Source organism: Papaver somniferum, unplaced genomic scaffold (genome assembly GCF_003573695.1).
Source record: "Papaver somniferum cultivar HN1 unplaced genomic scaffold, ASM357369v1 unplaced-scaffold_19, whole genome shotgun sequence".
Lineage (NCBI taxonomy): Eukaryota > Viridiplantae > Streptophyta > Magnoliopsida > Ranunculales > Papaveraceae > Papaver > Papaver somniferum.
In genome coordinates, this window is record NW_020628818.1 from 4581493 (window position 1) to 4595061 (window position 13569).

Below are 13569 nucleotides of genomic sequence, written 5' to 3' on the forward strand. Positions count from 1 at the left end.
TTGGTTGTGGGTGAGGTCAACTAAGGAAATCAAGTGCGTAGTATCCTCCTGGGATCAAAGATGTAAGGAATGCGACTATACTTTGAATCAGTGTGAGATTGATTAGGGTTCAACTACAGTCCAGTCCGAAGTTCATTGGTAGTAGGCTAGTGTCTGTAGAGGCTTGATACAGTGTGGTGTTTAAAGCTGGACTAGGTCCCGGGATTTTTCTCATTAACAAAATTCTGGTGTCTGTGTTATTTCTTTTCCGCATTATATTTTGTTATATAATTGAAATATCACAGGTTATGCGTTGTATCGATCAATTAGGAAATCCAACCTTTGGTTGTTGATTGAGATTGATTGATCCTTGAAGATTGGTCTTTGGTACCGTTCAAGTTTACTTCTCTTATATCAATCGGGCTCGCAAATTTCTATTTACTGATTGCAGATTGAATTGAGAGTTAGAGATATAAACTCTTGTATATACTTTTCTCTAGATTGAGTCTGATTGTCTAGTTGATTCTCTAGAAAGTAAATTGGAGTAAGTCCTCTCATATTGCCAAACGAATAGTTGGGTGTGGTTGTTGTACCCCCGCATTTTCACTAGTAATACGATCTATTTTTTTTTTGGACATTGATGGGTAGGTTTTGTGTTTGCATAAGGTGGTTTGAGGTGGGATTCGGGAGGTTTTAATGAGTACGAATCTTCCGACTTGAGTTAGGAAGTTTGTCACCTATCCTTTAACTTTTTGAGTTAGTATTTGTAGGAGAGGCGCAAAGGTGTGATTAGATGTTCTTCCTTATTTGAATTGGAATCTTAGATAGATTGGAGGTTTTGATGTTGCCGACGTATCGAAGAAATGCTGAAGATTAGTTACCTTGATCGGTTCCAATCTCAGGTGATGAAATATTATTGATTTGGAAGTATTCATTTCCTGGCCCACTGAAGTGCCATAAGAGTGAAGCATGGTTTTAATATAAAAGTTACTATGAGCAGAGGCTTTATATGTGATAATTAGATCATCATCATACATTCAATGAATAATGGGTGGTGCTTTTTTTTTTTTATAATATGTTGAGTCCTCGAACTAGATTTTGGTTTTGAAGGTTTCCTAAATTTGTAGATAGGATTTATGCACATTTAATGAAAATATAGGAAGAGAGCGGATCTCCTTGTCTAATACCTCTTGTTAGGTTAATGTAACCATGAGGTGTACCATTTATGTTGATCGAATATGTAACAGTTGTGACGCGTAGCATAATGTAATCTATAAAGGTTGATGGAAATCCAAGTCTGGAGAAAGCAGTTTTGATGAATCCCCCATCTAAACTATCATAAGCTTTCTGGATATCCAATTTGAGAGCTATTTTTGGATCCTTAGTGAGGCTTGAGGTTCTGGTATGGTGGAATAGCTCTCCATCAATTGTCACGTTGTCGTGAATTGATCTTTGTTCTATAAAGGCACTTTGAAAGGGGATTATTAAGAAAGGGAGAAAGGGACTAATTCGATTAACTAGGATTTTTGCAATGATTGTATATATGACGTTACGGAGACCTATGGGTATGAACTGTGAAGGTTTTGATGGATGATCCACTTTAAGTATTAGTGTTATATTTGTGTGTTTCATGAGAGGATGTATATTAAGATCATTAAAAAACTTTGAACCCTTGATATCAATTGAGAGTGAGTTGTTTCCCAAAAACTTTGAAAAACATACTTGTGTAACCATCTGGACCAGGAACACTCTCGGAATCTATGGAGAAGAGGGCTTGTTTGATTTCTGCTATAGTTACTTCCTTGGTAAGTAGGTCTAATTTTCTGGGAGTTAATCTTGAGTTGATATTTGTAAAAATATCTTCATTTTTCACTGTAGGTGGGGCCGTGTATTGGTGAGAATAATGATCAAGAATGAGTTGAACAACATCCTCCTTCTTTTTAACCCAGTTGTTTTGTGGGTCTTGTAGTTGTTGTATATTGTTTCAGGCCCTGTCAATGGTTATTTTAGCGTGGAAAAGGTTGTGCTAAGATCTCCCAATCGTAACCATTGAATTCTGGATCTTTGTTGCCAGTATGTTGCATGACATTGTAGCAGCTCTGCATGATCTTCTTTCTTGTTTTTCCAGAGCCAACCAAAATTCCAGATTGTTTCCAGATTGGGTAGCACACTGATGTTGAGCAAGTTTTATCTTAGCTTTCAATTTCTCAATCATAGTTGGCAGGTGGCCAAAAGTTTCCTTATTTCATTACAAGAGAGTTTGACCATTGTTATGAGTTTTAATTGAAGATCATGGGTTGGTTCGATATCTTGCTGTTGTGTCCAAGACGATTCAACTACTTTCCTGAATTGCGGATGAGTGAACTATAAGTATTCAAATGTGTAATATTTTGTTCCCTGCTAATCTATTTCTTTTCCTTGTAGAAGTATTGGGGCGTGATCAGATGCTATTTTCAGAAGACGAGTAACTGCTCCATGTGGGTTCGCATTACGCCAATGTTGGGTCTCCGTTGTTGTATCTAATATCTCTAGAATGTTCTTTCCCCATTTTGGTTGTTTGTCCAGGTGTAGGGGTCGCCTCGGGATCCCAAATATATAAACCCCATATGGTCCATCATTGTGAGGAGAGGTTGAGATTGAGCATAAATTACTTGGCTTCCTCCTTTTTTCCTAATTGATCCAGGACGTCATTGAAGTCTTCTAGCAAAAGCCAAGGCATAAACGGGTTGGTGTTGTTGAAGATTAAAGTTTTTCTATAGGTTTTTCCTAATATCCGAGTGCAGTGGGACATAAATACCTGTGTAGATCCAAGGGTTTTTAGGAGGTGGTGTGGTAACTCTTGTGTGGATGTAATTTTGTGAATGAAGTAATATTTGGATGTTGAGGTTATCGTCCCACATTATACAGAGACCGCCTTGGCTTCCAAATTTTGGGACGGTGAAGTAATTATAGAACTGAAGGGGTTGTGTTAGGCTTCTCATAAGATGATCATTAGCTAATGTTTTATAGAGAAATAAAATGATGGGCTTGTGAAGGGAGAGCAACCCTCTTAAATGTTGAATAGATTGATACACATAGTAATTTGACTAGTTTGTATGTCCATTGAAATGCAAAAAATCTAGCAGAATCTATTGCTACATTTGCTAGGTCTCGAGTCTCTAGAGATGGTTGGTCTAATAATCGACCTACTTAGATTGAACTTGCAATCCAATTTGATCATAGTAATTTGTTAAATTCCTATATTTTTTAATGAAATCCTTTTCCTATTAGATATAAAAATCATACATTAACAATAATAGTTTTGTTGAACCTTCTTTAACATCTTCCGATAATAAAAACTCATATACTTTTACTCAGCTTCTTTGACTTTATTATCTAATTTTGTTTTAGGAGTACAAACTTCCTCTAAACATTAATCTTGAACTGAAATATCCCTACCAAGAATGAAGTGAATCCAGATTTTGGTATTCATCCAATTCGAGCAGCTCTTGTAAGAAGATATTATTTTAGTTTGTTTTGTTAGTTTCGCTGATTAATTTAATTCAATGTATTGGATTTTATAAATATTGGAACTTCAATTTAGCATGCCTAGATAAGATCTTTCTAAATCATTTAAAATGGTGGGAATGTCAGATACTAATTTGTTTGGGGGTAACAAAAAACATTTTAAAACTTGAGTAAAATAACTTAAGATTTTATATATAAACATCTACTTTCCGTTCTAGTTCCAATAAGCTACCTTTTGCGTAATATTTTGAGCTAATTATCATATCAGCAAGAGCCAAATGAACTCGATTGTTTCTTTCCTTCCACAAGTTCCCTATAATAGTAAAAGGAAGAGTTTGGATGATGGGATATTTACGCTCTTTACTCTTAGGAAAATGCCAGGTACGTAAGCAACATGAATTAAATGAGGCATTATTATCCAAATAAGACTGTATTCAAGGGAATATAAAAATTAGTCTCTTCATTATTCACAAAGAGGTAACAAAGATTGACGCATGCTTTCTACTTATGTGTATGAAGCTTGTCTTGTGTGAGAAATCCTCCACCCACATGTGGAATTCAGGTTTCTGATAGATCCAATAAGATATCATTTGGTTGATCTTTTGAATAATTATTTTACAAGAGGCAGAGACTAGCTATTGAAAGATTGTTATTCATTTTCTTTCTTAGGTTCCATACAGTATATAACACCTAGAAGAGCTTTGATAACAATAGATTTATGAGTCTTCCTCTTAGGAAAAGGCCAGCTACGTAGACCAACATGAACTGAATGAGGAATCACCCTATTAAGACCAATATTTAAATTTATTCCAAATGTAGCTCACAATTGAACAATATATGAGCATACGAGAAGAAATATTCTAAAAACCGTCCCGAACATTAAACCAGTAAGATCATTTGGTCAGGTTCATCTGGTCCAACCCTGGGTCCTTGAGTTGATTACTAAAATCTATTAGTTGAACTCAAATTGGGGTAACTGGTGTTCGATTGCACGTCAAAACGTGTTTCTAATTTCTAACCGTTTCCTTGATATTTGGTCGTTAATCCTAATTTAAACATAAACTATTATCTTCTTCTAAGTTGGATAATAAAATCGAATACAACAACTTCTTCTGACGCACAACATGTCTATATTTCTTCCTCTCAATCTTTCATTTTTTTCATCTTTTATAAAAAAAAATGGTCTTGTACAGAACTGTAGATCCATATTCTCTATCTCTTTCCATCTCTCCATATTTTTTTATGTGTTCCATTCGAGCTACGAATCCTTCCAAAAAAAAAAGAGTTATGAAATTTCGGATCAAACGGTTTAAAATCTTTGTGGGTCGTTTGGTTCACTGGTTGAATCGTATGTCTCTTCCATTTTAGAGAGTTTTTTTTTGTAAAATTGCCGGGTCGATATTATATTGGACCAGATTTGTCACCGGTTCACAATTTTCCAGGGTGGATCAGCTGGTCAGATTTTCAAAAAAATGATGAGAAGCCATTTCAATATCCTTTTCGTAGAGATAAAAATGATTGACCCGATACGTTTACAAAACTTGTCTTGCATGAGAACTTTTTTCCTTAGAAGACACCAACATGAATAAACTGACCATAGAAGGCCAACATTTCGACTATAGTGTTTTGGGATACAAAAAACTTTGATCTTCATCAGACGTATTGTTAAGAAAAAGCTAATTATAAAACTTCTACACCGAGAAATCTCCAAGCTGTTGTAAATCCATGCACATTCTAGAATCATAATTACTATTAGGGGACAAGTTGCTGACATCAAGAAGGTGCAAAATAACATCAATGTCATTGATAACGTTATCTTGAACTCCTTGAGTATTTCGAAATTTTACCTTCGAGATATGTTATTGAACATTTGATCCATAATAGAAAAGCTTGAGATAAAACATTATACACGACTGGAAATTGCAGAGCAAGAAACCTTTGTCGAACCTAAATATCATTTCAAAAACTTATTCATTACTTTTCCCTAATAGGAGCTTGCAATTTAAAATTTTGGGAAATAAGTTGTTTCCAAAATACTTCATGAGTAAGACGACATTCATCAAGTGTGACTGCTTCATACCTTGCCCTCATAACTTTTCTGGTTTCACTCGGTGATCCCAATCAACCAAATAATACTTCTTGTTGTCAGGTCCGTGAAGTTTCGAAAACCGAAAGGAAGTAAATACGAGGAGCAAAGAGAACATAAAAGTTAGTATACTTTATTTTGAACGTGGTTTGGATTCCGGATAACAAAACGAGTTTCAAATCTTTTGTCCATTTTGATCCATTTGAGGTTAGACCTATACACCTACTACTCTCCAAGCGGAAGACCTAAATACTTGGTGGATGAATTTTGAGTTTTTTAACCCAAAGAAACAACTAGGGACTCCAAATTCTACACCTCCGCAATGGGCAGGGTTGTCTTACATGTTTGGGGTGTTCTAGGCGAAGCCAAATTTTGAGGCTTTTTTATGAATTATCAAATCAGGGCGAGAATTAGGATTTTTGATTATAAGAACACAAAAATTTATATATTTAACGCGATAACTTGGAATGATAACTTGGGGTGTTATAGAAATATCTACGCGGTCTAATAAATTCCCAAATCCATCTATACTTATTTATCTTGAGCAAGTCTTGTAGTGGAATCCAAAATATTCCAAGCTTGGAAAATGTGTGGAATGTCAAGTCTAATAGATTCCAAGTTGGTGTCATCCATATTTTTTTCAAGCCATATTCCATAGTTTTCTGGAATCCAAAGAAACGGTAATCCGACTAGCGTTAAACGCTATTTAAAATAGCGTGCTAAAAGATGAAAAATGCTCTTCTAAATAACGTTAAACACTATTCCGAATAGCATAAACCAAGCGCATAAAAGCTATTCTTAATCTAAGCCATGCAATATTTTAGTCAAATACCATTGACCAAGTTAAGCGCTATTTGGATTAGCGTTTCTAAGATTCCATCTCAAAATTTGAACTTTCATGAACAATTCCAAATGTTGAGCTAGAATATTGATGCTGGAATTCTTCCGCCATAAGGCTTCTAGTAAGATAATTCATTTTTTGCTTTTTGCAGGGTTCTTAAAGAGGAGGAAGTGGAGGAGATTGCTCATTTACTAGACTTACTGTCTACTTTTAACAGAAGAGATGGTGATGATGTTAGGGTTTGGCAGAATGGCATAAAGCCTTTCTCTGTGTTAGCTTGCTACAAAGACTTAGAAGTGGATGCTTTGACTCAATTTCCTTATAAGTGTGTTTGGAATCCTAAAATTCCACATGAAGTAATCTTCTTTGTGTGGAATTTATGTTATACTGCTACTCCAACACAAGACACTTACAGGAATCAAATTATTGTGAATGGTTGTCTGCTTTGCAAAAAGGCAGCAAAATCCAATCATCATTTGTTTCTTCACTGTGACACTACAAGAGAGTTATGGCGTTACTTTTTGGAAGGTTACAACTTAACTTGGGTGTGTCAGGCAACAATAAAAGATACAATTTGGAAATGGAGAAGAAAAAAATGTAATACAATCAGTTTGAAAAGGAGAATATGGGACATTATCCCTTTTACCATTTGGTGGGCAGTGTGGTTGGAAAGGAATGCTAGAGTTTTTAATGGGAAATATAAGGATATGGAGAACCTTAAGGACAGTGTTAAGATTTTGATCTATAACTGGTGCACATGGACTACTATCTTTGAAGGCATTGAATTCAATACTGTTTTGAATAACCGGGGCACTGTAATGCACTAGTGTAGTTTTGTTTTTGGGGTTAGCTTCTGTTTTTTCCACTGTATTTTCAGCCCTGCTATAATTGAGTTGTTTGGTTATTGTTTTTCGGTTTGTTACCCTCTTGGTGATGACTGAACTTTTAATACATCTTGACCTTTTTGAGCCAAAAAAAAAAAGAAAAGATAATTCATTTTTTTAATGGTGTACCCTCGAAATGGAATTAATTCCAACTCAATAGTTTCCTTATTGTACGAATATACCTCAAGAGGTAGTGAAATCTAACGGATCATAATTACACCACAAAAATAGGTGGGACCCACAAGCGCTAATTAGTATTAGGCTGGCATTTTCGTATTTATGTTCGTCTTCCGTACAACAGATCTTTCTCTCCCTGACATTTTTCTGTAAACACCCCGACCGTTGTTCATCCGAACTTCCGGTTTTTCCGAAATAATCACACACCGGAAAAAACCAAATAATTTAAATCTCAAAAAAACACCAAACTGTTCTGATACCAATATACCCCGACATATATCCCCCCTTAATCCAAACCGTTTATAAATATCATCTCGAGAGAAAACAACAGTAAAATCATACGGATGACAATTTCATATCAACTCCCTAAGGAGAACTACAAAATGATTTTCTAAAATAGTAACGTTACACCTGAAGTTCTCTAATTACCAAGTACCAACTCAACCACTTTCTCTCTTCGTCCCTACTACTCTTCTCCTTCACACTCTCCTGAAAAATGTTAGGGTTAAATATTTAGGGTTCAGAAATTACCTTTACAGAAAAATAATGGGAAACTGTTGTAGATCTCCTGCTTCAGTAGCAAGAGAAGATGTAAAACCAAGAAACTCAGTACATCACGAGAACAAGAATCACTACAACAAGGAAAATGAGACAACTAAGAAGACGATTAGAGTGTTGAATGAGATTTCCAAAGTAAAGATTGAAGAGAAATACTTGATAGATAAAGAATTAGGGCGAGGAGAATTTGGTGTTACGTATCTATGTATTGGTAAAGAGAGTACGGAATTGTTGGCGGTGAAATCGATATCAAAGAGGAAGTTAAGAAGTAATGTTGATGTTGAAGATGTAAGAAGAGAAGTAGAAATAATGAAACATTTACCTACCAATTCGAATATTGTGAGTTTAAAAGAAACATATGAAGATGAGAATGGTGTACATTTAGTTATGGAATTATGTGAAGGTGGTGAGTTGTTTGATAGAATTGTTGCTAGAGGTCATTATAATGAAAGAGCTGCTGCTAGTGTTGTTAAAACTATTGTTGAAGTTGTTCAAATTTGTCATAATTATGGTGTTATTCATAGAGATTTGAAGCCGGAGAATTTTTTGTTTGCTAATAAAAAGGAGAATTCGCCGTTGAAAGCTATTGATTTTGGATTGTCTATATTTTTTAAGCCTGGTAAGGTCTAATTTTTCCTATTACTATGCTCCATGTATTAGATTTTCTGTTTGTTGATTTTAGGTTGTTTATATGTTGATGGCATTGGGGATTTTTTGGTGATGTTTATGTTTGATTGAGTAAAACTGTGAATTTCTGTGATGGTCGTGGCTTGGTAGGAATTGAAGATTGAATAAAACAGTTGAGAGTTTTTGGTTGTCTGTGGAGTAGAATGTTTTCTTAGAAACTGGTGTGTATTGTGCTAACAAATTGTGTTAGCCTTAGGTGTGTTGTGACGCGTGATTCGCAAACTAATTGGTTAGGGGGAATTAGGAGGTAATTTGACAAAGAGACAGATCATTTAACGCGGGGACTTGAAATTGTTGCGTAAGTGCTTTTGAGTTCACTATTGCAGGAAGGTGTTAAATGTGTGACGATCATTTTAGGAATGCGTCTATTTGTATTAAACAACCCTGAACTTATAATCTACTTCCCTTAATTAAATTGGATTTATATTTTTTTCTTTTCTTTTTTAATATATTAATGATTGGTGTTTGTTTGTTTATTTAACTTGTAGGGGAGAAGTTTTCAGAAATTGTGGGAAGTCCATACTACATGGCACCAGAAGTGCTTAAGCGGAATTATGGACCAGAAATAGATATTTGGAGTGCAGGTGTCATTCTATACATCTTATTGTGCGGAGTTCCACCATTTTGGGCTGGTAAGATGGTTTACTTGTGCAACAATCAGATTGTTTTTTAATGTTCTTTCTTTACTAGTTTTCATCTTTTTTTAGTAGTATGCTGTTCAGTTAACCATTACTACGAGTGGTGGTTCCTTATATAGGATGGGTTTGTATAATGCAGAGTCAGAGCAAGGAGTTGCTCAAGCTATTATACGTGGAGTAATAGATTTTAAACGAGATCCATGGCCCAACGTTTCTGAGAGTGCCAAGGATTTGGTTTCTAAAATGTTGCAAGCTGACCCAAAACTACGATTAACCGCAAAGCAAGTGCTTGGTATAGTAGATTTCTTTCCCATACTATTTTAAAAGCAACAATGAATCACATAATCCTCGCAAATTTGAACACTTTCAGCGTACTGTAATTTTGCATCATTTGGTGCTTTTTATTTACAATTATACAAACCTCATATATACTTATATTGTATAAGAACATGCATCTTTTTTGTTTTTCTTGTACTTGATTTCAAGTAGAAAACATGGTCTTTCAATTCCACCCCTGCCCATCCATTCGCATAAAAGAAAACTGTTGATTCTTAAAAGTTATTTTGCACGCATAGGGATTTTACTACTGCAGTTTCTAACAGCTCACTATGTCCAAATATATACAGTTTGTAGTAACTCCCATGCTTTCAAAAGTATGTTTTCCATGATATATTCCTTCTGACTGTTCACAGAGCATTCTTGGCTACAACATGCTAAAAAAGCTCCAAATGTTTCTCTTGGGGATGTGGTCAAATCAAGACTGAAGCAGTTCTCGGTGATGAACAGATTCAAAAGAAAGGCCCTAAGGGTTGGTTTGACAGTACTTATTCTGCTTCGTTTTCCTTAATTTTCTTTTGTTGTTATTTTAATATGTATTTCATTGGAATTAAATTAGGTTATTGCTGAGCATTTATCTGTTGAAGAAGTTGAAGACATTAAAGTGATGTTTCAGAAGATTGACACAGATAATGATGGTATTGTGTCAGTTGAGGAACTAAAAGTTGGCCTTCAGAAATTTGGTTCTCAGCTGGCGGAGTCTGAAGTACAGATGCTTATTGAAGCTGTAAGTATATTTAAGTACCGCTTGTGTATAACACTAGAACTGTCTCCTAACCTTGCTATCATTACTAGCTAGCAGTACTAATTCCTAATGTAGTCCAGCTTTGGTTCTATTGATTCATTTCTTATAGTTGATATATTCAATTTCATTTCTGATACCATGAAAGTAATTGTTCATGAATCTAAGTTGGTAAAGTAGCACATGAATGCCAGTTAATATATAGATGGAGAATATTTTTATAGAAGGCAAGAGACACATTGCATTGCACAGCTGACATGGAGGTTATACTACTCTAAGCTGCAGTTTTATCCAAAAATTTTCAGTAATGACAAATGATGATGATATTGTCTTGATGGGAAGAGAACTACCTTGTGTTAGGAAATCATGATTTCAAACCCATGAACCGACCTTTTTTAATTGTTATTGCGGGAAGGTCCTCGTATTCCTCTTGTGTACCCTGGACTCCACCCAATCCATACTATTGCAACCTATGAGCCATTGACCCTTAAAAATTCCTAATTCAAATACCTATGGGCTCTTGTGTGGGTAACAGTGGTCCCTAGACTACTTCCTAAATTCTTCATTTAGGAATTAAAATTAAATCAAGTTTATAAATAAGAGTTCTGTGGGTAGGTTTAAACAGTAACTTTCAATGGTTTCCTACTATCTGATGCTGAGCAAATTGTAATGCCTAGTATAGAGAATTTTCCGCTTCCCCTTTGATTTGTTATTCAAACAAGGAAAAGTTATTAATATTTCTAACAAGAACAGGTTCGTCATAACAGGTAGACACTAACGGTAAAGGGACAATGGACTACGGCGAATTTGTTGCAGTTTCCCTCCATTTACAAAGGATGGCTAATGATGAGCATCTCCGCAGAGCATTCTCATACTTTGACAAGGACAGCAATGGTTACATTGAACTACAAGAGCTTGAAGATGCCTTACTGGAGGACGGAACTGAAGACTGTGCAGATGTCGCAAATGACATCTTCCACGAAGTAGACACTGACAAGGTAGAAATATTTCAGTCTGTTGAACAAATTTTTTTTTGATTCAAATCTTTTGAATCTCACATTACTTTATGGATGGACTGCAGGATGGAAAAATCAGTTACGATGAGTTTGCTGCAATGATGAAAACTGGAACTGACTGGCGCAAGGCTTCAAGACACTACTCTAGAGGAAGATTCAACAGTCTGAGCATAAAGCTGATGAAAGATGGGTCTCTAAATATGGGTGGGGAACCAGTAACTAGTACATAAACATCATGGTTTACACTCATTGAGGCTGGCAAACACTTGTATTTGTTCCACGTTACCTGAAATTCCTTTTTATTTTTGTACAATTATTTCCAGGCCCGGCTCTGAAGCCTGGCAAGCCAGTCTCCAGCCCAGAGTAGAAAAGAAAATACAATTTAAAGGCCAGAATTTGTTATTTGGTTATAATTGTGGTTAAACAACATCAGTAAGGTCAGGATAAGGAGCAAATGTAGTGTGCTTTTTTCTTTTCTTTTTTTTTTTTCGAAAAAGAGGCAAGCCTCAAATATTGACTAATAAAACCAATTCAATATCGGACTCGTTACAGGGATGATCAAGGATCATATACATTAATCAAAGTTTTATAGACTCCACCAATTCATAACTAAACATTCAACCATTCATAAAGACCAAATAAGTAACATAACTAAGTCTAAACTTGCTAGAATCACTAAGCACCAGTGTACTACTTGTCCTATGTGTGATCGGAATGTATAATGTCCTCAACATCTGTTTGTTTCCTGTAATGGTGCAAGGAATATTTGGAACAAGATAGATGACAGACTGTTTAGCTTTCTCTTAACTATAGATTTACATTAATGGGTGAGTCATTTGTTTCCAACAGGTAACACCTTTGTAGCTCCGGATTTTATGTATGTGGTTCATATGGAAGGCAAGATGTGCTAAAACTTTTGATGATGTGAATCCCAATGTTGATACTATAGCTAATGCCATTATCATGCAGATGAATGATTGGAGGAGTTCCCTGCTTCTATATTCCAGTAATAATCAAGTTACAAGATAGGCACATCATTACTGGTCTCCACCAACTAATGATATGATAGAAATTAATTTTGATGCATCATATGTAGACAGTAATAGTCATTCTGGATGGGCACTAATAGCTGGGAATTTTGCAGGTGACTGCGATGGATTGTGAGGAGATGCAGATACTGCAGTAGATCCAGAGCATGCAGAGGCACAAGCTTTATTGAATGCAGTCCTGTAGGCAAAACAAAAAGGCTTGGCAAAACTGCACTTGGAGAGCGACAACCTAAACGTGATTAATGCAATGAATGGATTACACACTACTGTGAAGTGGACAACACACACCATAATAATAGATGCTTTAGACATTCTTAGTTCATTTTCTTTTTGGTCATGCACATATGTGCACAGAGATGCAAATAATTTAGCAGACAGTCTATCTAAGTTTGCAAGATCTCAACCTGTTTGCTTTCAATATTCCATTAATTACCCTGATTGGATTCAAACCTTGATCCAACAGGATAAAACTCTCATGTAATCCCTTATTTTTAAATTTATATTATCTTTCATATTAAAAAAAACATAACTAGACTAAAAGGCCAAAATTGTTTCAAACATAAAAATTTGCACTCCGCAAAAATGCAGCAGCGAGATCTTTTGAAAGATCCAACCAAGGTTTGGAATAAACCAAGGAATTTCAATCACTTGGATAAGAGGGTAATAATAACAGTATCAAGGGTCTGAATCGGTAACTGAGTCTTTGTATCTTTTGATATCTATGAAGTTGTTGATGTTGTTGCTAAACAAGGTTTCATTGTTGTCGATGTGATCTCCATTGCTGTTGAATGACTTGTTCTTCTAAAAAAAATCAGTATTAGAATCAGAGAAGAAAACCTTTGAAGATTTGGAAGAACTCAGCAAGAAATTACTCCCAATCAAAAAATCGTAAAAGTGATTCTTTTTTTGAAAAATAGCAAATTGGAAACTAAAATTGAACTAAGTAAACCTACATTTACTGATGAAATAAGAAAGAAAAGAGGATGAACAGAAGAAGCTCAAGATGGGGTGGGTGGGTGGGGGGGATCTGAACAGAAGAAGCTCAAGATGTCGGTGTTTCTACGATCGC

General features: G+C 35.4%; 1 protein-coding gene across 1 annotated transcript; it reads left to right on the forward strand.

Annotated features, from left to right (window-relative positions):
- Positions 1–7903: 7903 nt before the first annotated feature.
- Positions 7904–11929, forward strand: LOC113338784 (calcium-dependent protein kinase 13-like). The gene is made up of 7 exons (XM_026584171.1): positions 7904–8651; positions 9208–9351; positions 9497–9649; positions 10050–10165; positions 10253–10420; positions 11203–11433; positions 11517–11929. Exons 1-7 carry the CDS (start codon positions 8021–8023, stop codon positions 11679–11681), a joined length of 1608 nt encoding a protein of 535 aa, XP_026439956.1. The 5' UTR covers positions 7904–8020; the 3' UTR covers positions 11682–11929.
- The last annotated feature ends 1640 nt before the right edge of the window (positions 11930–13569 follow it).